The sequence below is a fragment of the Myotis myotis genome, unplaced genomic scaffold (genome assembly GCF_014108235.1).
Source record: "Myotis myotis isolate mMyoMyo1 unplaced genomic scaffold, mMyoMyo1.p scaffold_m19_p_6, whole genome shotgun sequence".
Lineage (NCBI taxonomy): Eukaryota > Metazoa > Chordata > Mammalia > Chiroptera > Vespertilionidae > Myotis > Myotis myotis.
In genome coordinates, this window is record NW_023416368.1 from 1,008,180 (window position 1) to 1,033,900 (window position 25,721).

Consider the following 25,721-nt stretch of genomic DNA (forward strand, 5'->3'; position numbering starts at 1 on the left):
TGGGCAGGCGGCAGGTCCTCACCACCCCTGTGATCCTTTCTTTAGACCAGGGGAAACCGAGGCATGGTCGGGGCCAAGGCTAAAACCCTGGTCGCCCTCCCTTAACCCAAGAGGAGGGGGCACCACCCACTCACACAAATAGCTCACAACCTCACCCAACTTTTATAAATATGTTTAATAACAGTTCATGTTAGTTTCTTGGCGAAAACCTGGGACTGTGGACCGTTTGTAAACAACTCCAGTTTGCTGTGGCAGTCACGGATTCGGGGCGTAAAGTGCTTCCCTCACCGGGCTGACTCGCAGGAAGGGCCCGGCTGCAGACCCACCCTCAGCGTCAGCGAGTCCCGCAGGCTTCGGGCTCTGCATCTTGGGCCAATGGTGGCGAGTGTCTGGTTACTGCTGGGCGCAAGGGAGGGAGTGGCACGAGCCAGGACAGCCCGGCGTGGGCAGCCCCTCTACAGCCGCGGTCCTCAGAGCCTCCCCTCCGGTCGGTCCCGCACGCCACGAGGAAGAGGGGCTACATCAGACAAGAGACCCCGAGTCAGGCAGGCGCCCTGGAAGGCAGGCTCCCCACGATCCCACAATCCTGTGGTGCAGCCAGAGCTGCCTCCAGCGCCTGCCCCGCGGGGTCCTGTCTGCTCCTGTTCAGATGGACTCGGCACGAAGCACCACTCCCACCCCAGAGCTGCCGGACACCATCCCGGGCCCTGGGAGAGGTGGCTGGGTGACACCATCCCGGGCCCTGGGAGAGGGCTGGGTGACACCATCCCGGGCCCTGGGAGAGGTGGCTGGGTGACACCATCCCGGGCCCTGGGAGAGGTGGCTGGGTGACACCATCCCGGGCCCTGGGAGAGGTGGCTGGGTGACACCATCCCGGGCCCTGGGAGAGGTGGCTGGGGGACACCATCCCGGGCCCTGGGAGAGGTGGCTGGGTGACACCATCCCGGGCCCTGGGAGAGGGCGGGGGGCACCATCCCGGGCCCTGGGAGAGGGCTGGGTGACACCATCCCGGGCCCTGGGAGAGGTGGCTGGGTGACACCATCCCGGGCCCTGGGAGAGGTGGCTGGGTGACACCATCCCGGGCCCTGGGAGAGGTGGCTGGGTGACACCATCCCGGGCCCTGGGAGAGGTGGCTGGGTGACACCATCCCGGGCCCTGGGAGAGGTGGCTGGGTGATACCATCCCGGGCCCTGGGAGAGGTGGCTGGGTGACACCATCCCGGGCCCTGGGAGAGGGCTGGGGGCACCATCCCGGGCCCTGGGAGAGGTGGCTGGGTGACACCATCCCGGGCCCTGGGAGAGGTGGCTGGGTGACACCATCCCGGGCCCTGGGAGAGGTGGCTGGGTGACACCATCCCGGGCCCTGGGAGAGGTGGCTGGGTGATACCATCCCGGGCCCTGGGAGAGGTGGCTGGGTGACACCATCCCGGGCCCTGGGAGAGGGCTGGGGGCACCATCCCGGGCCCTGGGAGAGGTGGCTGGGTGACACCATCCCGGGCCCTGGGAGAGGTGGCTGGGTGACACCATCCCGGGCCCTGGGAGAGGTGGCTGGGTGACACCATCCCGGGCCCTGGGAGAGGTGGCTGGGTGACACCATCCCGGGCCCTGGGAGAGGTGGCTGGGTGACACCATCCCGGGCCCTGGGAGAGGTGGCTGGGTGACACCATCCCGGGCCCTGGGAGAGGTGGCTGGGTGATACCATCCCGGGCCCTGGGAGAGGTGGCTGGGTGACACCATCCCGGGCCCTGGGAGAGGGCTGGGGGCACCATCCCGGGCCCTGGGAGAGGTGGCTGGGTGATACCATCCCGGGCCCTGGGAGAGGTGGCTGGGTGACACCATCCCGGGCCCTGGGAGAGGGCTGGGGGCACCATCCCGGGCCCTGGGAGAGGTGGCTGGGTGACACCATCCCGGGCCCTGGGAGAGGTGGCTGGGTGACACCATCCCGGGCCCTGGGAGAGGTGGCTGGGTGACACCATCCCGGGCCCTGGGAGAGGTGGCTGGGTGATACCATCCCGGGCCCTGGGAGAGGTGGCTGGGTGACACCATCCCGGGCCCTGGGAGAGGGCTGGGGGCACCATCCCGGGCCCTGGGAGAGGTGGCTGGGTGACACCATCCCGGGCCCTGGGAGAGGGCTGGGGGCACCATCCCGGGCCCTGGGAGAGGTGGCTGGGTGACACCATCCCGGGCCCTGGGAGAGGTGGCTGGGTGACACCATCCCGGGCCCTGGGAGAGGTGGCTGGGTGACACCATCCCGGGCCCTGGGAGAGGGCTGGGGGCACCATCCCCGGGCCCTGGGAAAGGTGGCTGGGTGACCAGGGCAAGAGAGGCTGGGAGGAGGGTTCTAGTCCCCAGAGAAGTAAGGTAGTTTGAAGGGTTAACCACAGCAAGAGGCCCCTGGGCCACCGCCGCCAGAACAGCACCCCCCGGCCACCCTCCTCGCTCCTCCACCCCAAGCACCAAAAAAGGGGCATCAACCCCCAAAAAGGACAGGGCAGCTCCTGGCACCGAGCAGACAGCACCGGCCTTCCGCCCCCAGCCCCAGCACAGCATCAGTGACAGCTTGTGCGTGTGCGTGTGCGTGTGCGTGTGCAGGGGGGACCAGGACACTGCCTGCAGGCCAATCCCAGGCCAGGCCCCGCGCCGGGGCTTGTCCTCCGGAAACAGTTTGCACCCAGTGACCCGGGTGCTGCAGCTCAAACGCTCTCGCACGGCCACCCGCCCCGGGCTGCCGGCTGACCACATGGCGTGCGGGCTGCAAGGCCGGCCTGCCCTCTGTGGGGTGTCAGCCTCCTCCCTGCTCAGCTGATGCAGCCCATCACCCCACTGTCCCTGAACGCGGGGTCCCTGCACACACCCAGGCACCATCAGCTGGGAGAATATCCTTGCCACCCTGCCCTCTGGTGTCGGGAGAAAACCACTCCAGGGCATCTTAACTCTTCTCACCCCCAGACTAACAGGCCAGTGCCGGGGCCGGGGCCCATGTACACGTGACAACCCAGCAGACCCCGCCTGCCTCCGCTTCAGCGGACACTCAGACCCGGGGTCTGTCCCGGCCCTGCTCCCACGAGGGGAGGGGGGAGCCACGGCACCTGGGTCCCGGCCCCACCAGCTCCGGGCAGCTCGTCTGCGGGCGATGGCAGCTGGGGGACGGGGAACAGCTGCCATCTGGACGGAATTAAACAGGGACACACCGTTTGGAAAGACGTTTTAGTGGGGGCGCCGGGTCCTCTCGGCACTAGTGCGGAGACAGGCCGTCCCGCGGGGACCGAGGCGGGGTCAGGGCGCTGGCGGGTCCCGAGAACAGGCAGTGCAGCTTGGGCTTCAGGTCGTTCCACACCTTACTCATCTGCAGGGAGGGCACAGGGTCAGCCGGTGGCACCGCCCAGCGCACAGCTCTTCACAGGACACCCAGGACAGCCCGCCAGGTGTCGGCGAGGGGGGACATGCCACCACCGGGCTGCCCTCTCCACTCCCTGCGTCACCCCCATTCCTCCACAGACAAAGCCCAAACGAGGGGTGGCCCGAAACCAGAGGTGCCGGGTGGCCAGTCCCTGTCCCCTGCACACAGGACTGAGGGGCACAGGTCTGCTGGCCACGGGGTTTTAGGAAACACCCTGTCACCTCCGGCGCTCTCTCGAACAGCTGACACCGGCACAGCCTCCTCCAGGCACCACACAAGCAGACGAGATGTAAGAAGAGGGCCTGCAGCCAGCCCGCCGAGCCCCACAGCGCCCAGGCTGGGGCAGGGACGCCGAGTCCAGCTGCGCCCAGCACGGCCACAGGCCAGGTGGCTGCGTGTAGCCCAGCCCCGAGTGCCCGCCGCTGTGTCTCATGCCCTTGTTCAGGCAGGAAATCCGTGCCACGGAGGTACTGGCCACCAAGCCACGAGCGCTCCGTGCAGGCCTGGGATCTGGGTCAGGGCCTCAGCAATCCCGAGCCTCAGACCCCGCACCGAGCCAAGGAGCCGGGGGTGGCCCGGCAGATGCACCCGCTTAGGAGACTGCGCCCCCAGGGCTAACAAGGAGCGTGCAAGGACCCCAGGACAGAAGCAGGGCTGGGGGGCTGCATGGGACCAGCTCCTAAGGCAGTGGTTCTCAACCTTCCTAATGCCGTGACCCTTTCATACAGTTCCTCATGTTGTGGTGACCCCCAACCATACAATCATTTTCGTTGCTACTTCATAACTGTAATGTTGCTACTGTTATGAATCGTCATGTAAATATCTGATATGCAGGATGTATTTTCATTGTTACAAATTGAATATAATTAAAGCATAGTGATTAACCACAAAAACAATACGTAATTATAGATGTGTTTTCCGATGGTCTTAGGCGACCCCTGTGAAAGGGTCGTTCAACCTCCAAAGAGGTCACGACCCACAGGTTGAGAACCGCTGCCCTAGGTCAGTGGAACCAGCAGGTGTGGCCGCAGCGTCCACGTCCCAGGGCACCACGTCTCCCACCGGCTCAGGAGCCCCACCTGGGGATGGCCGAGCGCTGGGAGGCCCACTCGGGGCCCCTCCTCCCCTCACACCCGCCTCTCAGTTCTGGGATCTGCTCTTGCGGCTCCTGGAGTCCAGGAGGTAGGACTGTTCCTGTCTTGCTCTGCTCCCCCCCCCCCCCCAAGTCAGGACGGCCTCACCCGCGTCCAGGCCCTGCTCTCCCACTAACGTTCCTAAGAAACGGCAGGGCCAGCTGGCCGAGCCGGCGGCGCGGGGAGCCCACCTCCTTGTGGCCCTGGATCTGGGAGCTGACGAAGGCCCCGAGGATATGGGAGGTGAGGGGCAGGTAGGCGTGCACCAGCTGCGTCTCCTGGTGCAGGCAGAACAGCGAGAAGTGGTTCCGCAGCTCCATCGTCTGGATGGCGTTCTCCTGCTGCAGACAAAGAGCCTCCTTGCTCCGGCCTGGCGGGCGGTCCGCCAACGCACTGCCTCCCCGGGCCTCCCCCTGCAACTCCCGCCCGGCCCAGCCAGGCGTTGGAGGTGCCCACAGCCACCACGGAGACCCCTAGTGTGGCTCTGGGTCCAGCGGAGGCAGGTCCAGGCCTCTCCTTCCGCCTCCCCACCCCCATTCCTGTGCAGAGCACCTCCACGATGCCCCCCACGATGCCCCCATGCCCTAGCACCTCCACGATGCCCCCCACGAAGCCCCCATGCCCGAGCACCTCCACGATGCCCCCCACGAAGCCCCCATGCCCGAGCACCTCCATGATGCCCCCCACGATGCCCCCACACCCGTGCACCTCCATGATGCCCCCCACGATGCCCCCACACCCGTGCACCTCCACGATGCCCCCCACGATGCCCCCATGCCAGAGCACCTCCACGATGCCCCCCACGATGCCCCCATGCCCGAGCACCTCCACGATGCCCCCCACGATGCCCCCATGCCCGAGCACCTCCACGATGCCCCCCACGATGCCCCCATGCCCGAGCACCTCCACGATGCCCCCCACGATGCCCCCATGCCCGAGCACCTCCACGATGCCCCCCACGATGCCCCCATGCCCGAGCACCTCCACGATGCCCCCCACGATGCCCCCATGCCCGAGCACCTCCACGATGCCCCCCACGATGCCCCCACACCCGGGCACCTCCACGATGCCCCCCACGATGCCCCCATGCCAGAGCACCTCCACGATGCCCCCCACGATGCCCCCATGCCCGGGCACCTCCACGATGCCCCCCACGATGCCCCCATGCCCGGGCACCTCCACGATGCCCCCCACGATGCCCCCATGCCAGAGCACCTCCATGATGCCCCCCACGATGCCCCCATGCCAGAGCACCTCCACGATGCCCCCCACGATGCCCCCATGCCCGAGCACCTCCATGATGCCCCCCACGATGCCCCCATGCCCGAGCACCTCCACGATGCGCGACTCCAGCTGCTCCACGGACTCGGGCTCGTGGCTGTGCACGGCGGCGCTCATCTGCCGCTTCATGAGGCTGTACTTGTGCAGGGCCCGCTGGTGCTTGTGCAGCACGCCCTTCTCGTGCCGCTCACACAGGTCCTGGGGGGAGCGAGAGCTGGAGCCACCCCACAGGAGGGCCCCACGGGGAGGACGGGGGGCGTGCGGCTCGGACCCGTCGGTGCGTGACCGTCCTGCGTGAGGACTCCCCGGGAATGACCTCCTCCTGCCAACAGCTCAGCACCCGCTCACTCGCTCCTGAAGGCGTTCCTGGCAGAGCAGCTCGGGTGGGCCCGGGGGGACCACAAACCACCACGTGAAACACCGCGTGGACAGCGCAGGGGTGGGCGTCTGGGCCGGACTGGCACGCTGCCCGTCCCGCCGGCAGCAAGGAGGTGCACAGCCTCACCCAGGGCGCACCCACCTCCCAGCAGAAGTCTGGGGGACCAGCCACACGGTCACTGGGCTGGGGCTCCCAAGGCCACCTGCCACCAGCCTCTCGGTGGAGCAGGCCCTTCTGGAACATTCCCACAGCGCTGGCAGCTCCTGAGCTCAGCACAAAGGGCTCTGGGCTTCACAGGTTAGACGTCCCGTCAGGAAGCCCCACAGGCAGAACCGCCCCACAGGGCTGAGGCCAGCACCTCGGGCGCCCACCCCCCCACAGGCAGAACCGCCCCACGGGGCTGAGGCCAGCACCCCGGGCGCCTCACCCACCCCAGACAGAACCGCCCCGCGGGGCTGGGGCGGCACCCTGGGCCCGGCGCCCCTCCCCCCCCACAGGCGAGCTCCTCTGCACAGGGAAGCCCTCGCCTGCTCACAGGGCCAGGCCATCCCCACAGGCACACGTGCACACACTCACATGCATGCACTCACACACACAGAGACGTGAACACACACGCATTCATCCACACATGCATACACACTCACATGGAGACATATACACAGACACAGACATACACACAAACACACATGCATTCAAACAGGCACACACACAGACATACACGTAAACACGCATGCACTCACACAGAGACATGCACGCACTCACAGAGACACATATACACGTGCAAACAGACATGCACACACTCACACAGAGACATACACACATATACACACGTGAACACGGACATGCACATGCACACAGAGACATACATACATGCACATGAACACATACACATGCACACACTCAGAGACATACACACATATACACACACAAACACAGATGTGCACATGCACAGAGACATACATACATACACACAAACACATGCACATGCACACACTCACACAGAGACACAGACATGCACACATTCAAACACAGACATACATATGCACACACTCACGCAGAGACATACACATGCATGCGTGAACACGCAGGCGCAGCTGAGACTCACCTTGTACGACTGGAGCAGGTCCAGGAAGAGGTTCAGCTTCTCCACCACGGCGTCCTCCTCCTGTTTGCCCTGGGAAACAGGCTGGTTACCTGGCGCCCAGCACAGGGCCTGGGACCTGCCCCAGACCTGCCCCTGGGACCTGCCCTGCAGGCCCTTCCCCGGACCCAGCCCCCCACAGGCAGGCCCAGCACAAGGCAGAGAAGCCATGGATCCAGCAGTTGGATGAGAACACAGCCTCACCCCGCCCCCGCCCACATGTGCTCACCGTCCAGCACTGCGTGTCCCTCCCGCGCTCCAAAGCCCACATCGCCCACGCACACCAGGAGAGCCGGGCGCCGCGACACCCTCCCAGCAGCTCCCCAGGTGGAACATGGGCTCGGGGAAACAGGGTCCCACTACAACATCGAGAGCTTGTGTGGCCGACCATGGAAAGCTCACCCCAAAGCCCACAGCGGGGAGAGGTGAGGAGGGCAAGTCTGATGGGGATACGAGCAGTGGCCTGGGAGCCTGGGGCTCCTGCCAGGCTGGGCACCAACTGGGGGGCCCGGAGTCCCTCAGGTCCCCCGCATGCCTGGCCTTAGGGGTTCCAGGCCACTGCAGCCCACACCCACAGCCACGTACTAATAAGTGAGGTTCCAGGAAAGTACCCAGGGACCAGAGCCCGGCCCCTCCTGACCGGGAGAGGAGCCCGAACGGAGCAGGGCACTCGGGGCTCCCTCCTGGCCGTGTCATCTGCCAACAGGCCCCTGCTGGCCCCAGGCCGCACGCAACCCCGCACACCGCACCCGCGCCGTTACCAAAGGCACACACCCTGTCCACAACGCACCCACAGGCTGGGCGGTTCCCTAGGCCTCCCGGCCGGTCTGGGGAGAACAACCAGGATCCATTCTTACAGTTGCGACCACCAGCCCCAGATGCCTCTGCGCTCAGCGAGCGTGAAAAGGGCCGTAGCTGAGTCGGAGAAAGTCCTGATGGGCGGTGGTCTGATCCGGTTTCGTGTTAGAACTAATTTCACATCAACGTGAAAACCACCAAGGTCAGCGAAGCTGTGGGAAATGACACCCTTCGTCCGTGAGCTCAGAGCAGAGCCTGGAGCCGGAAGGGCCTGGAGCCGGAGGGGCCTAGAGCCGGAGGGCCCGCTCCTCGCTCCACGTCAGGGCCGACCTCCGCCCTCTCTAGGCGGGAACAGCCCCGAGGCTGAATCAGAAAAGACGCTAAAACTGATCCAGAGAGGGACTTGCATCCTGCACCGGGGTTCCAGGGGCCCCCAAGCCCCGAGGCTCCCTGGGAAGAGGGAGCCGTGTGGCCACGGCCCGGCGCTCTGGAGCGGGTGCGGCGGGCGCCCATCACTCACCTGCTGTGCGGCCTTGTCTGCGAGCACAGCGAACTCCACGGACAGGCCTTTCAGCGCCTGCTTCAGGGACCCCCATGTGCTACTGTTCAGAGCGGCCCAGGAGGGGAGCGGGGTCGTGTCGGACCCTAAAGCGCTGAAGGAAAACGCAACAGGAGACACTCAGGGCCCGGAAGCTGCCGGCAGTCCAAGCTGACACCGGCCTCCGCCCAACACGTCACGGGGTCCCCGCACATCTCCTGACCGGACCCTCGCTGCTCAGCGGCCACGGGACACCTGGGGACTACGGGGAGGAAGGGCCTCAGCCCAGAACCGCTCTCCCACTCCTCCCGAGGCCTCTGCGGGTGCAGGGCGGGCCTGGGAGCCAGTCCTCTGTGGAGGGCGGAGTCCGGGGAAGGCCTCTCCTGGGGACGGGGCTGGGGGGGGGGGGGGGGCAGCCACAGCCGCCATGACCTTCCCAAGCTCAAACCAATCGGAGGTCTAACCCTGACAGCAGGGAAATGGCCTACGAGGAGCCGGCAAGCGCCATGTGTGGGAATCGAGGCTTCTGCCTAAACTCTCCACCTCTCCTTCTAGGGGTGAGCCCATGTGCACCCCTCCCCTCCCTGCAGGAGCGGGACAGGTCAGAACAGGGTGATGATGGGAAATGCATAAGCCCAGCACCAAAGCCTAAGGCCCCTCCCACCTCGGGCCCGTGAGCCTCCGGGCCACCTGCCTCAGTTCCCTCCCGAAGATGAGGAGGTCAGCAGCGTTGTCGATGGCCCTGGCCGCCATCCGCTCGGCCCGGTCGCGGAGCTTGTAGAAGCTGTTGTAGACACTCCGGATCAGCTCCCGGCTGACCGCGAACTGCGTCTGGATGTCGGCGGGGAGGAAGTCCTGGCGGGAGGAGAGGGGGGCTGTGACCATGAACCACCACACGTGGACGCTCTCAGCACAGGAGACCCAGAGGACACGGGCTCCCAAATCCAGGTCCCGTGGGGACCAGCCGGGGTCCTGCACCCCAGCGTGGGTAAGAGAAAACAAACATCGCCGCACACATGGCGCACACAGCACATGTGGCACACACAGTAAATACTGCACACACGGCACACACGGCACACACAGTAAACACGGCACACACGGCACACATGGCACACAGCACATGGCATACACAGCACACATGGCACACACAGTAAACACGGCACACACGGCACACATGGCACACAGCACATGGCACACACAGCACACATGGCATACACGGCACACACGGCACACACAGTAAACACGGCACACAGCACACACCAGTACACATGGCGCACACAGCACACAGCACACGGCACACATGGTGCACACAGCACATGGCACACACAGTAAACACGGCACACATGGCACACACGGCACACGGCATACACAGCACACATGACACACACAGTAAACACGGCACACACAGTCCACACAGCACACACCAGTATGCGTGGCACACATGTCGCACACAGCACCCATGGCACACACAGCACATGGCACACACAGTAAACACGGCACACACGGTGCACACAGCACACACCAGTACACGTGGCACACATGGCGCACACGGCACATGGCACACACAGTAAACACGGCACACATGGCGCACACAGTATATAGCACACGGCACACAAGGCACACACAGCTGAACGACCAGCGAGGCTACGACTCCAGCGTCCCCTGAAGCTGATGAAACCAGAGGCCTGCAGAAACCCTGGGCACAGCCTGCGACTTGCAGTGGAGAGAGGAGAATGGGACGGGCCGTCAGGGGAGGAGGCCTCGCAGCCACGTCCCACCAGCCTGACGCTGACGGCATCACCCTCAGGAAGCAGGGGCTCAGGGCGTGAAGGAAGGCCAAGGGCGTGCTCACGTGGAGAAGCAGCGGAAGCAGGAAAAGAGCTGCCAACAGCTGCCTTAACCCTTCGGGAAAGACCGGATGAACTGACGTTAACGTAAACCAGGTGAAGACCGAGCCCCAGAAATCCAAAAGGCTGGCCAGCGAGCTCGTGTCCACCTGAGTCACGACGAGCCTGGTGTCCGGCGCACAGCTCAGACGTCTGAGCTCGAGGTGGCCCCTGCGGCCTGGCCCCTCCTGCACGGTGGGTGTGGGTGTGGCCCCGGCCACGAAGCCGGGGCAACGCGATGGCATGGCGGGTCTCTGCCCCCTGCACCCCTCCATGTGGCAGGGCTGCCTGGCCACTGGGAGCCGGACCCCAACAGACGGTACCTTGGCCCGAGTCGCCAGCTTACAGTTCAGGAACTCGTCGCCCACGCACTGAGCCGACTCCTTCAACTTGCTCTGCACGTCCTGCGAAAGGAGAGAGAGGCCGCTGACCGCCACGGCCGCCGACAGTCCGAGACCGGTCGTCCAAGCAGGGCTCAGCCCGCCCGAGGGAGGCGCTCCCCGTCCGCCTGAACACGCGACCCGCACTCTCCGGCCACCTCCAGCCTGCGCTCCCCACTGTTCTCCAGCCCAGGTCCCACCTGCACAGAGAGCAGCCCAGCCCCAAGTCACGATGGAGGAGCCTCCAACACCCCCCCCCCCCGCTGCCCCATCTCAGGGCAGGAAACCCGGGCACAGGGCAAGCGGGCAGCAGGCCCTCGGCCCGGGGCGGGTACTCACGGGGCCGCTGAAGCACAGGAACAGCCTGAGGACCTCGTCCTCCGAGAAGGGGGGGTGCCGGGCCACCAGGTTGATGAAGCGCTTCAGGGCCCTCCTCCGCGCCTCGATGAACTCCCTGTCCGCTGCAGGCAGAGCTCGGTCACACCGGGTCTGGGCGCCCCCTCGGGCGGGGACCCTGCACTCTCCACACAGCAGCCCCGGGGGGGGGGGGGGGGGCGGCGGGCACGCCACGGAGGCTGCGGGAGGAGGAGCAGAGCCCCTCACGCACCCCACAAACGCGTGGTCGGCGGCCGAGGGAAGCCGGGAGCCCGTTCTTCCGACCCCGCGTCTGCACATGGCAGACGCCGTCACCTCCGGCAGGGAAGGGCGTGCCACACACCATTCGCCAGCGCTCCCTTCACCTCACTGCCGCTCCCCCTGGAGGGAGCCGATCAGCAGGCCTCACCGGGCCCAATGCTTCCCTCAGAAAGCAAAGCCGCCCGCGCGCGTACCTTGAGGCACTTCGTCTGGCCCTAAGGAGGAGCCGCCTAAAAGGTCATTGCCGAGTTACTGTGGCGCCCCTGGGGAAGCAGGAGCCCGGCGCAGAGGCCGGGCTGTCCCCGATGCACCTGGGCTGTGCCTGCCGCTCCAGGCTCGAGACTCCACCCCACTCACCGACCCGCCAACCCTGGCGCCTGGGTCTCAGCAAGCACCCTCTCCCGGGACTCGGCCCCGCAGGCCCTGTGAGCGAGTGTCCTGCGGGCTCCCACGGGCGGGAAAGTCCCTTCTCTAGACCTGGGACAGCCAGCGGCCAGGAGGGGGACAGCCGGCGGCCAGGAGGGGGACAGCCGGAGGCCAGGAGGGGGACAGCCGGCGGCCAGGAGGGGGACAGCCGGCGGCCAGGAGGGGGACAGCCGGCAGCCAGGAGGGGAAACTGGAAACTATCAAACTATCAAATCTCAACCTAGTTTCCCATTCAGGGACGTCGTACTTGAGAATCTCAGCAGCCGGCCCTGGGCGTGCGCCCTCTCCAGTGCATTCCGGGTCGGGGACAGGCCGTGGGACCGAGGTCACCAAGACAGGACAGGAGGCAGCCGCCGTCCCCGCACCCGCACCCGCACCCGCACCCGCAGAAACAGGCCAGGCAGGACAGGGGCCTGGGCCTGGCCCCAGGGAAGTGCAGGGGCAGCAACGCCGACGGCCTTTTTACCTCCTCTCAGAGGCAGGTCAGATTGGAGGCCCCTGCACTCCCCGCTCCCTGAGCAACCACCCACTCACTCCCGGGAGCAGGCAGAGCAGGCCGCTCGGGCCTCCCACAGGGGCTCCCAGACAGACGTGCTGGCCGCGGCCGGGAAGCAGCTGGCGGTCCGCTCCTTCCCGGGCACAGCGGGCCTCCGTCAGTCACCGAGCAGAGGCCCGCGGAGGCCACGGGTACCGGTGCCGTCCCACTCGGCTGCCCGGCCCGTGAACGGATTACCGAGGGGCAAGCACTGTGCCAGGGAAGACGGCCCAGAGCGGAGGGTGGGCCCAGCACCCGGGGCAGCCCCCTCCTGACACCCCCTCTCCCCCCGCAGGCCCAGCTGTACCTCCCAGCATCCTCTTGGGCGGCAGGGCAGGCACCATGCGGTAGGGGAACTTCTGCAGCAGCAGCGCGTGGAAGACCACGAAGTCGTTGTACCGTCTGTACACGGAGGCCCGGAAGCGCTGCAAGGCCAGGTCCGCCTCAGCCGTGGCACCAGCAGGTCCACCTCCCAGCAGGACCCACGGAAGTGACACCTCCCTCCCTCGTGTGCCCACCACCCCACCACGGCCTCCACCGAAGGCAGACCCCACTCCCTTGTCTGGTAACGCAGCCGCTACACACTGCGCAGTCCGATGTCACGGAACCACATCACCTGGATCCGAGAGAGAACAGCGCATTCCTTTGTTTTAATCCTCACCCAAGGATATCTTTCCATTGATTTTTAGAGAGCGGAAAGGAAAGGGAGAGACGGAGAGAAACAACGATGTGAGAGAGACACATCGATTGGTTGCCTCCTGCACACCCCAGGTCAGGGCCGGGAGCTGCAACTGAGGTACGTGCCCTTGACCAGAATCGAACCCGGGACCTTTCAGTCCGCAGGCCAACACTGTACCCACTGAGCCACACCAGCCAGGGTGAACAGTGCATTCGTTAGTTCACTGGGGGGTGTCCTCAACACACACCTGCAAATAACGCTGAGACAGCAGCTCCGCCCCCCAGCGTCAGACCAGACACGGAACGTGGACTGAAATGGGGTGCACAGCGGGCTGTGGACCTGTGGGCCCAGCGCTGGGGAGGCTGCCGGCTGCAGAGGACAGCGTCCTCGTCACCAGGGAAGCCCAGCCTGGGTCCAGCATAACCAGAGCTCGCAGGAGAACCGTGTGTGCGCAGCTGTGCCTAAAGCTCAACATGCCCCTAGTCGGTGTGGCTCACTGGATAGAGCGTCGGCCTGTGGACTGAAGGGTCCCAGGTTGACTCCAGTCGAGGGCACATGCCCAGGTTGTGGGCTCGATCCCCAGTAGAGGGCGTGCAGGAGGCAACTGATCAATGATTCTCTCTCATTGATGTTTCTCTCTCTCTCCCTTCCTCTCTGAAATCAATAAAAAAATAAAATAAATGAAAATAAAGTGCAACATGCTACACTGATCGCTAATAACATTACTCAGTGGAAAAACCGGTCTGAGGGGGCTACACGCCGAGTGATTCCGAGTCTGTGACGCTCTGGAAAAGGCAAAACTGTGAGGGCAGGGACGGTCAGTGGTTGCCAGGGGTTACGGGACGAGGAGAGGGGTGAGCAGGTGGAGCCCCAGACACCAGGCAGTGAAACTGCCCTGCAGGACACGACACGGTCATGGGACACGTCATATGCATTTGCCCAAACCCACAGCACGTCAACCCCGAGGGGCCCGTGGGCCACGGCAGGTGACGGGGCAGGTCGGTGCCGCTCGCCGAGGGGAGCCAGTGCCCCACGCAGGGGGGACGTGGCCAAGGAGGCCGTGCATGGGGGCCAGGCCGTGGGAGAGTCCGTACCTTCTGCTTCACTTTGCTGTGGCCTAAAACCACCCCCATGAGAGTGTCTGTAAAAAGCACTGACTATGTGTATGGGAAGAAACAGGAAGTTGGGGGTGTCCACGCTACTTGGGATCCTGCCGATGAGGCTGCCCGGGGCACGGGGGCTAGGGGGGCTAGGCCACAAGCAGACAGCGGGCCGGCCCTGCCGGCGGCTCTGTGGTTAGAGCGCCGGCCCCTGCACCGAAGAGTCGCAAATTCAATGCCCAGTGAAGGGCACGTACCTGGGTGATAATTCACTCCCCGCCCCCGGTCCGGGTGTGTGTGGGGGGTAACCAGTCAATGTCTCTCTCTCACATCAAGGTCTCTCTCTCTTCCCCTCTCCCCTCCCTCCCTTCCTCTCTCTGAAAAGCAATGGAGAGAGTATCCTCAGGTGAGGACTCACCAAAAAAAAAAAAAAAAAAAAAGACGCAGGGACTCGCCCCCGGCAAGGCCCTGCCATCCCCTGGGTCTGTCCCCGAGGTCCGGCCCGGCCGCCCGCCCCGCCCCGCCCGCGGGTTACCTGGCTGGACACCTCGTACTCCACATGCTTGAGGAAGAGGCCCTTCTTCTCGGGGATGAGCTCCACCTGCACGGAGTCGCGGGCCAGCAGCTCCTGCAGCGTGTGCGAGAGCAGCAGCGGGTTGCCCGGCGGCACCTGCATCCGCCTGGGGTCCGGGTCCCTGCGCTCGCTGGCCGGGGGCGTGGGCAGGCCTGCAGGAGAGAAGGCGGCGCTCAGTAGGACCGGCCGCTCAGAAAGCGGGGCTCCCGCCGGCTCTCGGTCCCCGCACGGTCAGGGAGCCCAGCACAGAGCCCCGGGCCAGGCACCCGCAAACCCCACGCCCACCTGGGTCACACCCGTCATTCACGCGCGAGTGGCACTCAGGCCAGGCCCTGCTCCAGGGCCCGCCTGCACGCAGACCAGCACACACACCCACATTCCCGGTCCCGTTTCAACGTGGGAGGAAGGGAGGTGACGGACGGTGGTGCGCCAGAGGCTCCAACAAGAGCCGGCCGCATGCTTGTCTGCGCGTCCGTTTCTACCACACGCACCCCCTTCCCCGTGAAACTCATTCACATGTAAGACCCCGTGTGTGCGTAGGGCTCGGTCCCCGAGCCTGCAAATCAGAGAACCAAGCCCCAACGTCCGCTCCTCGCCAAGGAGAGCGCACGCCCCACCACAGCGGGCAGCCCGCGACCCGGCAAAGGCACGCAGGACATCACGCAGGCAGCCCGGTTCCCGTACAGAGTCCCAGAGAGAAGAGTCCTTTCCGTGACGGTCTAAGTCCAGGGCCGCAGGGAAGGTCTTTTCCAGGAAGGACAGCAAAGTGAGGGTCTTTCTTCTCCCAGTTCCCCACGGAGCGGCCGGCGCCTGCTGTGGCTGACCCCTCACAGCCTCGGCCGGACGCGGCAGAGCCGATGCCGCCTCACTGCCAGCTGCGAGCTGCTCGGCGTGTGAGGAGGTAAAACGCGGCCGCCTTTCACCACCGCAGCTTCAGAGAGAAAAGGAGCCCGGCCTCGCCATTCCTGGGGAGCCCCAGGGCCCGTGGAAACCACAGACACGCAGCAGCGAGAGCTCTGAGGCCTGAGTCCCGGGGCAGCCTCGGGGCAGCGTCCCTCCGAGACTGAGCAGCCCGCGGCGGGGGCCTGGCCTCCCAGCTGCACCTGCGTCTCCCTCTTCACGCCTGTGCTGCGGCCTCCTACCAAGCACCCCGCGTCGCAGCAGAGGAGTGTGCAACTTGTTAAAACGTGTGTCCACATGCGCACATGTGTAGGCATGTGTGTGGAGGAGTGTGTGCATGTATCTGAGTGTGCATTTGGGGTGTGCATGTATGTGTTGAGTGTGTATGTTTATGAATGCATGTGTATATAAGCATGCATAAGTCTGTGCGTACAAATGTGCATACATGTGTGCATGTGGGGTGTGGCTATGTATATGAGTGTGTGTGTGAGCATGTATATGTCTGTGAGTGTGTGTACGTGTATGCATGTGTGAGTGTGTACATGTGAGTGTGTGAGTGTGTGCAGTCCTGCTCCGCCAAGGCGGCCATCCACAGACCTCATGGTGAGACGTTGGTGCACACAGCTGCCAGCCCTCATCGGACCCGCGGCAGTCCCCGCCGGGTCTGCACCGCACAGTCCGGCTCCAGGCCCGTCAGCAGTGACATCTGAGGCCTGCTCATCAGAGTCCAAAGGGCCAGGAAACACGCAGGTCTGCCCAGTGAGCTGTGCCGGCACGCATGCCCTCTAAGCCAAAGCCAAAGCCAACCTCACTCAGCAAATGCTGACGGGGCAGAGGTCACAGGCGGGGGGCGGGGGAGGGGGGGAGTGGCCGTTCTGCCCAGCGGGCACAGGCCGGCCACTCACAGGCAGCCCTGCCCCACGTGGAGGGGCGGCACTGAGCACCGGGGTCCCCTAACTCGTGGCCAGGCCCTCCCTGGGCACTCCCCGCTGGCAGAGCCCCTCTGTGTGAGGAAGGGTCGCCTGGCGCCACAGGCAGCAGGGAGGAAGGTCCTGCCCCCTTTTTTTTTTAAATTGATGTCAGAGGGGAAGGGAGAGGGAGAGGGAGAGAAACATCAAAGATGAGAGAGAATCATGGACCGGCTGCCCCCTGCACGCCCCACACTGGGGATCGAGCCAGCAACCAGGGCAGGAGCCCTGACCGGGAATCGAACCCTGACCTCCTGGTTCTTAAATAGGTCGACGCTCAACCCTGAGCCACGACGGCCGGGCAAGAATCCGAAATTCTAACAAGTTCCCCAGTGAGGCTGCTGGTCGGGCACAGCTGAGTCGCTGCCACAGGGCGAGCCGAGGGAGGGGATCCGATGTCCCAAACCTAACGGAGCGGGCGCTCCGGCAGCTGCCACTGGCACTCACTCCCAGTGGGGGTGACGGTGACGCACGACGGCCCCACCATTCAGCCAGCATTCTCTAACCCAGACGACGCCCCACGGGGACAACACGAAGGGGCCAGCACTGTCCTCCGTTCACGTGAACCAACGTCCCTCCAGGCTCACGAGACCGGTTCCTCCTCTGATTAAAACGTCTCCAAGCGACTCTGTTGTTCTCAATTGACACGACACACTGTTCTCAGGAAGTGGAAGCAGAAGCTTCCTCGTCCTTATCGCGGCCTCGGCCTCAGAATCGAGGGCTCAGCAGATTGGGGGGGGGGGTCAAGACACCCTGGCGCCGCACAGCGGGAAGCACAGCGGGAAGCAGCCCTCCCTCCTGCAGGCGGCTCTCCCTGAAAAGTCACCGCCACCGCCAGTCCTTGCACTACCGTTAACCCCGGGCTCAATTAACAGAAGCTTCCTATGGCCTCACCTTGCCGCTGACTTACTTCCTTGTGACCACTCACTGTGCTAACGTTACCGTTTGCTGGGACTCGGGCCGCCGTCTGTGTCCGCCGCGCCTGGGCCGCGGCGGACGCGCTTCCAACACCCAGCGTGTCTGCACGACCACGTTCCTCTCCACTTTTCCGGCAACAGCAAGCCGCCCAGCGAGCCACGCAAACGGTGGGGCGAGCAGCGTTGCTTCCAGCGGGCCTCGCTTCCAATATCCTTCTAAGTCCAGTTACATTTCAGAGACGAGAAAAAGCTTTCCCATCTCCCCACACGGTGTGTTTACCCGAAACACGGTGCGGATAAACCACCGCTCACGGTCCCTCGGGCCTTCCCTGGGTGTCAGCTGAGAACTTCAGCCCCCGACACAGTGCAAACAGCACTGGGTCAGCGAAGTGTTTCCAGGCCGGTGAGCCCTCCATGCTCTCACCACGGGCTCCGCCGGTCACCGGGAGAACGGAGTGCAGCGCCAAACGCCGCTGACGCCGGAGCCACTGCCGACCAAGCACCTTGGCGCCCGGAACCTTCCCGGGGCCTCAGCCAGCATCCTCTAAGCAGGGCAGGGCCTTTCCTCTGCCAACGGCCATTCGGGTATTTGTAACGTCACTCGCTTCATACGCTTCACTTCGTAAAGATGTATGTTGCTATGAAAAAGCTCCAGGCTGGCTGAGTCTCAAGTCCGCCTGCGGGTGCCTTGGCAGGGCTGGACCAAAGGATTTCTCGGGCCGTACACAGCCCACGGGCCAGACGTTCCCCACCCCCACCCCTGCAGCACTCCCAGGAGCTACTGTGACCCCATTTCACAGACATGAACCAGAGTCCCACTGGTCACAGAGACGGTGGATTGGTCATCCTGGGACCTGTGACACGGGTGACCACACAGACACACACACGCACTCATGCACACTCACACACTTACGCACACACTCATGCACACTCACATACATGCACACACACTCATGCACACTCGCACACTCATGCATACACACACATATACATTTTCAAGTTGAGAGTGGCTGTTCCTCCCTGAGGGAGAGGCAAGGGCCCAGACCACAAAGGGGGGGGAAAAATCCCTGGTCTGTTGCTTCAGACGTCAGAAAACTAAGTCAAAGCCGACACTGTCACCTGCCAGGTGATCCCTGACCCACCTGGAGCGCAGGGAGCCGGCAGTGGGGCCTGGAGCGAGGGTTCCCGGGCTCTCCCTGCATCGTTAGCTGGAGAGGCAGTGACTTTCTGCAAAGTTTAGGGGGAGACTACTTTGGCTAATTTGGGGGATCTTGGAATAACTTACACTATAGGAGTTCAAAGTTCAAAACAAAAAAAATTCCTTGTCTCTAAGTTCAACCGTTTTTGGTTTTCGTTCTTAAACCTCATCCTGGGTCTGGCTGTTCAGTCTGAAAGTGGCTCAGGTTTTCTAGAACCTTCAGACATGAAATGGAAATATTCCAAATCCCCCGACGGGACCGTGTGGATCCCAGGCAGTGCTCATGCGGACCCCGGCTCCAACCACATCCAGGCTCCTGCCCGAGCCCCAGTCACTCCACAGAGCCCATTTACCCACCATTCGCTGACACACGCAGGGACCCCAGAGGGAGGATGGGACCCCTGCCTTCCAGCCGCCCGCCAAGTCCACACCCGGAATGCAGTGCACCAACCGGAAAGCATCGCCTGGGGAGCCGGCGTGGGCAGACTGGGAACCGGGCAGACGTCCAGTGAGACCCCCGTGTCGTCAGCGTTTCCCGCTACAGCACCTGTGCTGATCTGGAGCCTCGCTCTCTGTGCAAAGAAGGCTCCTTGCCCGGCCCGAGTGGCTCAGTGGTTGAGCGTTGACCCATGAACCAGGAGGTGGCTGGTTTGATTCCCGATCAGGGCCCAGGCCCGGGTTTCGGGCTCCATCCCCAGTGTGGGAGGCAGCCAATCGATGTTTCTCTCTCTCCATCCTCCTCCCTTCCTCTCTCAAAAAAAAAAAAAAAATCAACGAAACATATTTAAAAAGAAAAAGGAGAAGGCTCGCCTCTCCCCTGGGATGTGCCCAGAGCTCCTGACTCCCTTTGGGAAGCGGAGCCCTGCCAGCACCGACGAGGGAACGGGCTGAGCACGGACTCACCTGGACGCCAGCGCGGGCAGGTCCCGGCTCCCGGCTGCCCTGCGCACTGTCTGCGGGCGCGGAGCAGGGCTGACCCCCAAACTCTGCTGCAACGGCTCTTCCGCCAAGTGCCTCCCGCAGCCACGCAGGGTCACGTGTCTCTCCTGTCCCGTGTCACTGTTCACACGCTCTCCCTTCCCGAGAAGAACGGCGCCTCCCAGGGCCCTGGGTGTCCGTGAGACGGGGCGCCCACCATCTGTAAGGGAAGCCACCGGGCGGGGGGCAGTCCGCCGGGAGTGGGGTCAGCGGATGCTAAGGGAGGCACAGCGGATGCTAAGGGTGGACTGCGCCAGGAGCGGACATCGACCCCGTCCTAACTGCAGCCTGATGCCCGGGCTGGACCCCAGCTCCACCTTTACCAGCTGGCGGTCCCGGGCAAGGGATGGGCCTGCTGCATGCCTCGGTTTCCCCATCGGTAACATAAGGGTGACAGGACTGCTCCAGCCACAGGACCGCTGGAGGAGCAGTGCTCTGCACACAGGTCCCACACAGGTGTCTAGAAGGCGTGGCTACCGGCACGGCCACGCTGCCACCGTTCTCTGCAAAGCTCTCCCTCCACGGGCCTCTCCTCCCGAGGAGCCCGCCCATCACAGTCCACCTCGGAGAAGCGTGTCCACACCCCACGACACAGCTCAACCTTGACTTCCGCAGGGACGTCCGCGAGACTCCCACGTCACGGCGGCCCCAGGAGGCAGAGGCGCGGGGCACATCCTGTCACACTGACCCTCCTGGATTCCCGCGAGCTGAGACGCAGCGTGGCTCCGCCCTCGTGCACGGCACCGGCAGTGAGTGGCCAGCTCGGGGACGGCCGACCACCGCAGCGCAGCCGGAATTTCTCCGGAGTCGGAGGTGCAATTGCGTCCCAAGGAAGTGCTCGGGCAGGAGCCACCTGACCCTCCGCCACCGCCACCGCCCATGCCTCTGCTCCGAGCAGCAGGTGAGGCTCCCAGACACCCCTCCTGCTGCCACACAGACGCCGGGGCCCCGGAAGCAGCTGGACGCACCGGTGCCCTGGGGGCCAGCCGTGCAGACAGACCCCAGGCGGGGCGGGACCCCTGCTGACTAATGCAGGACTCTGCCAGGAGGGATGCGAGACAATACACCCTCTCCCCCTCTAAACGCCCCTCCACTGCTAACTGGAGAGTGAAACAGGGAGTCCGAACTTCCCACAAAACTATCTTCATGCCCAGCCCGCGGGGCTCCATGGTTGAGCGTCAACCCATGAACCGGGAGGTCACGGTTCGATTCCCGTCAGGGCACAGGCCCGGGTTGTGGGCGTGGTCCCCACCGTGGGGCGTGCAGGAGGCAGCCGGTCCGTGATTCTCTCTCACCGCTGATGTTTCTCTCTCTCTCCCTCCCTTCCATCTGAGATCAATAAAACCCTAGGCTTGTCCACGCCGGGGCCAGGCCGTGCTGCTGGCGAGCCGCCGACTGTGCCAGGGCCTCGGGCTCTCCCCAGCGGCGTCTGCTGTGAAACCGACAAACGGACCTTAGCCCTGGCATTTCCACAAGGAACGCCGGCCCGAGTCTGGCTGGGATGTCGCACTAACTCATGCGAAGGCCCCAAACACTACAGCGCCTCCGAGGGCGCGTGATCACCACACGCCCGGGGTCGGCCCCACCTGCGTTCCGAGCCTCTCACCACGGGCGGCCGAAGCAGGTCCCGCCTCTGCCCCCGGCGGGCACGCGGCAAGCAGCTCTCCTGGGAGGCGTTTTCTCAGGAAGGGAAGATGAATGCCCAAACAGAATTCCCCCGCCCGAGCACATCTCTTTCTTGCTAACCACAAACTCTGCAAAATCTGTTCTACATAATCGTGCTTCCGCTACTTCCTCTTTCTCCGAATGGACACGTTTTACCTTGCAAATCGTGTGTGTGTGTGTGTGTGTGTGTGTGTGAGAGTGTGTGAGTGAGAGAGAGAGGCAGCGTGTAAAGATCACGACACGAACTTAAAGAACATCCACAGAACCACCACATTGAAAGGCGATACCATCCTAAAAAAAGGCCACGACAAAGACACAAGTCTGCTCACACATCCGAGCCCTTTCTGTGCAGCAGGTACTCTAGGCCTGGGCCTGGGGGAGGAACCAGCTCCTTCCGGAGGAGCCGGGGTGGGAGCGTGTGGGAGGCAGGGAGGGGATCGCCGAGCGCGGGCAGAGCTGTGAGGTCCGAGTTCATCACAGGCCAGTGTGGACGTCTTCAGAGCAACTCAGTGGACTCCACAAATGTATGAGGCAGGAGCGGGCGAGGGCGGCAGCGTGGAGGGCACGGAAATCGCCCGGCATGCAGGCAGGGCGGGCGGCGGCGGGCAGCAAGGGTGACCGGCAGAGCTCTGGCCGTACCCCACAGGCCACCAGGAGGCTGCCGGGGGTTCTGCAAAGACACACAGCTGGGGAGCTTCCTGGTGGAATGAACGGAATGCCCGGGGATGCGCTGCTCAAGTGCGGATGGAAGCCACGCGCCTGTTCCCAAGACCGGGCTGGGGCACGCAGGGTTGCGGAGAGCAGGGCCGGGTGCGCGGTGTGTCCCGTGCAAGTTTCTGTCACGTGTGGTGCCATAGGACGGGACAAGCACGCGCATCACGTCCTCTCTGCCATTCTCACTCTGTCACAGTCGCTGAGTTTACGGCTTCAAGAGGCCCCGGGACAAGCGCTCCTCCCGCACCAGCCGGGAACAGAACGTTCCGGTCAGTCAGCTGCTTCAATAGCTAAACTCACAGAGGGCTACGTCCAAGTACAGGAAGAGCTGCTACACAAACCAGCAAGAGAGAAAGGCACTCCCGTGAGAAAACAGGCAAAAGATAGGAACAGGCAGTCCAGAACCATCCACGGTGAAATTACTACAAGAAACTAAACTTCAAGGAACTAATTGATAGTCAAGGAGACGCCAATCGAAACAAAAATGAAACACTTTCTTCACTTGTCTAAGTCTGAAGGGAGTTTAAAAGACAGGATTTCGTGTTGATGAGCTTGTGGGAAAGGATGCGTTTAATCCACAGCTAATACTGTATAAACTGGCCATGGCCAACCAGCGGGTAATTGGTCAGTATCCACTAAAACAATGAGTGTGCAACCCAGCCGGCGTGGCTCGGTGGTTGAGCATTGACCTATGAACCAGGAGGTCATGGTTCGAGTCCTGGGCAGGGCACATGCCCGGGTTGCAGGCTCGATCCCCAGTGAGGGGCATGCAGGAGGCAGCCGATCCATGATTCTCTCTCATCATTGATGTTTCTACCTCTCTCCCTCTCCTTTCCCTCTCTGAAATCAATAAAAATACGTGTATTTGAAAAAGTGTGCAAACCCTAGGACCCTGCAATCCGCTCTTAGTGTATCTCAATAGTTGGCAGAATAATGGACCCTAAGACACCCCCATGCTCACCCCCAGAACCTGGGGCTCTGTTAGGTTACATGGTAAAGGGCCCAGTGTAACCCCAGGGGCCCTGTCACATGGAACAGGGGACAGGACAGGGAGAACCAGAGATGACACATGGGAACACTGTGGCCACAGCCACAGGGGAAAGGGCACCGGCCACAAGCCATGCCGAGGCCTCGGGAGCTGCAAAAGGCCGGGAAACGGGTCCCCCAGGGCCTCCAGGCGGAACGCAGCTGGACCGCACTGGGGTTTAGCCCAGGAAAACCTACTTTCCACTACCGACCACCAGACTGTGAGGTGGTCGATGCGTGTGGCTTACGCCGCTGACGGTGCGGTAACCTGTCACCGCGGCCGCAGGAAACTAATACACTCCCCTGGGGAGGCACGGGCGCGGACGGGGAGGTGTGTGTCTTCTGAGCCCACAGACATAAAAAGGACACCAACAGGACTGGCAGGGCCCCCCAAACTGACAGCGACGGCCTCCTCCAGGAAAGAGAGGGGGACTGCATGGGGCCGAGACTTCCACCTAAACTGTAACGGTCTTTCTTTAAAAGAAAATGTGTTTGTGCATGTAGTTCACACTTCAACGTTAAATTCTTAGGAGGGACTTACCATTCACAGGTTAAAGGTCAGAGTTACAGTATGATAGGAAATGCTGAAAACCACAGGGAACGAAGTCATTTTGTTTTTCTGACAATCCCAAAGGTGCTTCAGAGATGCAGACCTCTCGGTCCCCACAGTTAACGCCGACGATGGTGCTGGCCCCGCGGACACCACACCGGAGAAGCAGAAATTCGCTGCGTATCCGTAAACCACACCTCCCGCTTCCTCAACAGTGAAACCCAACCTCTCCTAAAGTGCGAGACGCACATCATCCCTGGACCAAGTTGACTCCCAAAGGCTGAGGTTCTCACACTCCAGCCCCCCGCCTCGCCCCCCCCCCCCACGACATGCCCCTGAACCGTGCCCACCCGGGCACTTGCCTCTAGGCTTGGTTTTCCGAGTGTGCAAAGGTTTGCCCACCACTTCCCCTGCCTCACAGGACGGGCGAAGGTGTGGGATGGAAGGAAGTGACTGGCCACGTCCGCGGTCCATGGACCCCCTCTGAGACTCTCCCTGCTGCGGGAAAGCTGCCCTGTCCCCACCGGGAGCCGCCTAACGAAACCATGGGCCTCAAGGCAGGCCAGCTGCCTGGGAAGTCCCAGGAAGTCACAGGAGGGCGGTCGGGCCGTAAATGACACCGTCAGGGCAGCCATGGGTGAGCCCTGCATGAAGCACCCAGTGCAGTCAGTCCCTGCACCCACAAGAGGACACCCTGACGCCACCACACGCAGGGCCCAAAGGTGTGACGTCATGAACACAGTGTTCTAACCGGCAGCGGGGCTATCACATGCTTCCCCTCCCAGAGCTCCCAGCGAGGAGAAAGGCCAGGGGGCCGGGCGAGGGGGCTGCTGTCCAGACTGACTCACCCAGGGCTTCCCATCACTTGGGCCAGCCCAGCGCAATGCCCAGCCCAGCGCAATGCCCCCCTCAACACCCCGGCAGCTTCAGCCTCCCTTTCCCCCAATGAACACACTAGAGCAGTGGTTCTCAACCTTCCTAACGCCACGACCCTTTCATACAGTTCCTCATGTTGCCGTGACCCCCAATTTCATTGTTACAGATTGAACTTAACTAAACATAGTGATTAATCACAAAAACAATATGTAATTATATGTGTGTTTTCCGATGGTCTTAGGCGACCCCTGTGAAAGGGTCGTTCGACCCCCAAAGGGGTGGCGACCCACAGGTTGAGAACCGCTGCACTAGAGCCTCCAGAACTCAGGGTCAGCTCGTCAGGCCCCCCAGGCGGAGTCCCCCAACTGTGTGCCCTCTGCCAAGAAGAAACAGCAAGTCACACCGACACCCACCGGCATGTCCCTCCAGTGAGGGGAGGGCGGGGGCATTAAACAGGGCAGCCTGGGCGAGCCGCGCCACCCGCATGCTTCTCGGTGTCCACGCCCATCCACTCCGAAGCGCACTTACGGGCAATGGGACGGTTTACGGAGGAGAGCGCCCACATCCCGAGCGACCGGGGTACTGGCCGAGCCCCGCAGGTCCAGGCGCGGTGCCCACGCCGCGGGCAGGGCGGCACCGCAGAAGCGTGGGGCGGGCAGACGCGCTGCCCCGGGGTCCGGACAGACGCGGGAAGACTCGGGCAGGAGTGCGCGGCGAGGTGCCAACCTGGACCGGTGCTCGGGCCCCAGGACCCGCGACCGCAGACCGGGCGCCCGGAGCCACGCGCGCCCCTGGGAGCGGGCGAACCGACCCGGCGGGGCGCCCGGGAGGTAAGGGAGCCGAGGGCCGCGGGGTCCCCGGGGTCGCGGGCCCAGGTACGCCGCCAGCCCGCCCAACCGCTTTACCTGCCGCCGGTAGATTTGCCTCTTCGTCCGCCTCCACCTCAGCCGCTGCCGTGACTGCCGCCGCGGGCAGCGGGTCCATCGCACCGCCAGTCATGTGAGGGCGCGCCACGTGACTTCCTCCGCGCCCGGCCTCCGCGCC

At 63.6% G+C, this 25,721-nt stretch overlaps 1 protein-coding gene across 6 annotated transcripts; it reads right to left on the minus strand.

The window, feature by feature from the left end:
• Nucleotides 1–160: 160 nt before the first annotated feature.
• Nucleotides 161–25,721, minus strand: SNX8 (sorting nexin 8). Of its 6 annotated transcripts, XM_036311960.1 has the most exons (13): nt 25,583–25,687; nt 19,772–20,006; nt 14,847–15,037; nt 12,840–12,957; nt 11,275–11,396; nt 10,879–10,959; nt 9,364–9,524; nt 8,652–8,784; nt 7,298–7,366; nt 5,865–6,011; nt 4,724–4,873; nt 3,191–3,345; nt 161–517 (listed from the first exon to the last, which is right to left on the minus strand). In XM_036311960.1, the coding sequence occupies exons 3-12, from the start codon at nt 14,985–14,987 to the stop codon at nt 3,235–3,237; spliced, it is 1,233 nt and encodes a 410-aa protein (XP_036167853.1). In that variant the 5' UTR covers nt 14,988–15,037; nt 19,772–20,006; nt 25,583–25,687; the 3' UTR covers nt 161–517; nt 3,191–3,234. The 6 variants fall into 6 exon arrangements, with proteins under 6 accessions (XP_036167853.1, XP_036167851.1, XP_036167850.1 ...); XM_036311958.1 differs by lacking the exon at nt 19,772–20,006 and having other exon boundaries at nt 7,298–7,357; nt 25,583–25,721; XM_036311957.1 differs by lacking the exon at nt 19,772–20,006 and having other exon boundaries at nt 4,724–4,870; nt 25,583–25,721.

Coding starts and splice junctions, on each gene's coding strand:
- SNX8 (XM_036311956.1), bottom strand. CDS start 25,676: ATGACTGGCGGTGCGATGGACCCGCTGCCCGCGGCGGCAGTCACGGCA. Junction 15,038..25,582: donor GGCAAATCTACCGGCGGCAG/GTAAAGCGGTTG, acceptor TCTCTCCTGCAG/GCCTGCCCACGCCCCCGGCC. Junction 12,958..14,846: donor AGTACGAGGTGTCCAGCCAG/GTAACCCGCGGG, acceptor CTGGCCTTGCAG/CGCTTCCGGGCCTCCGTGTA.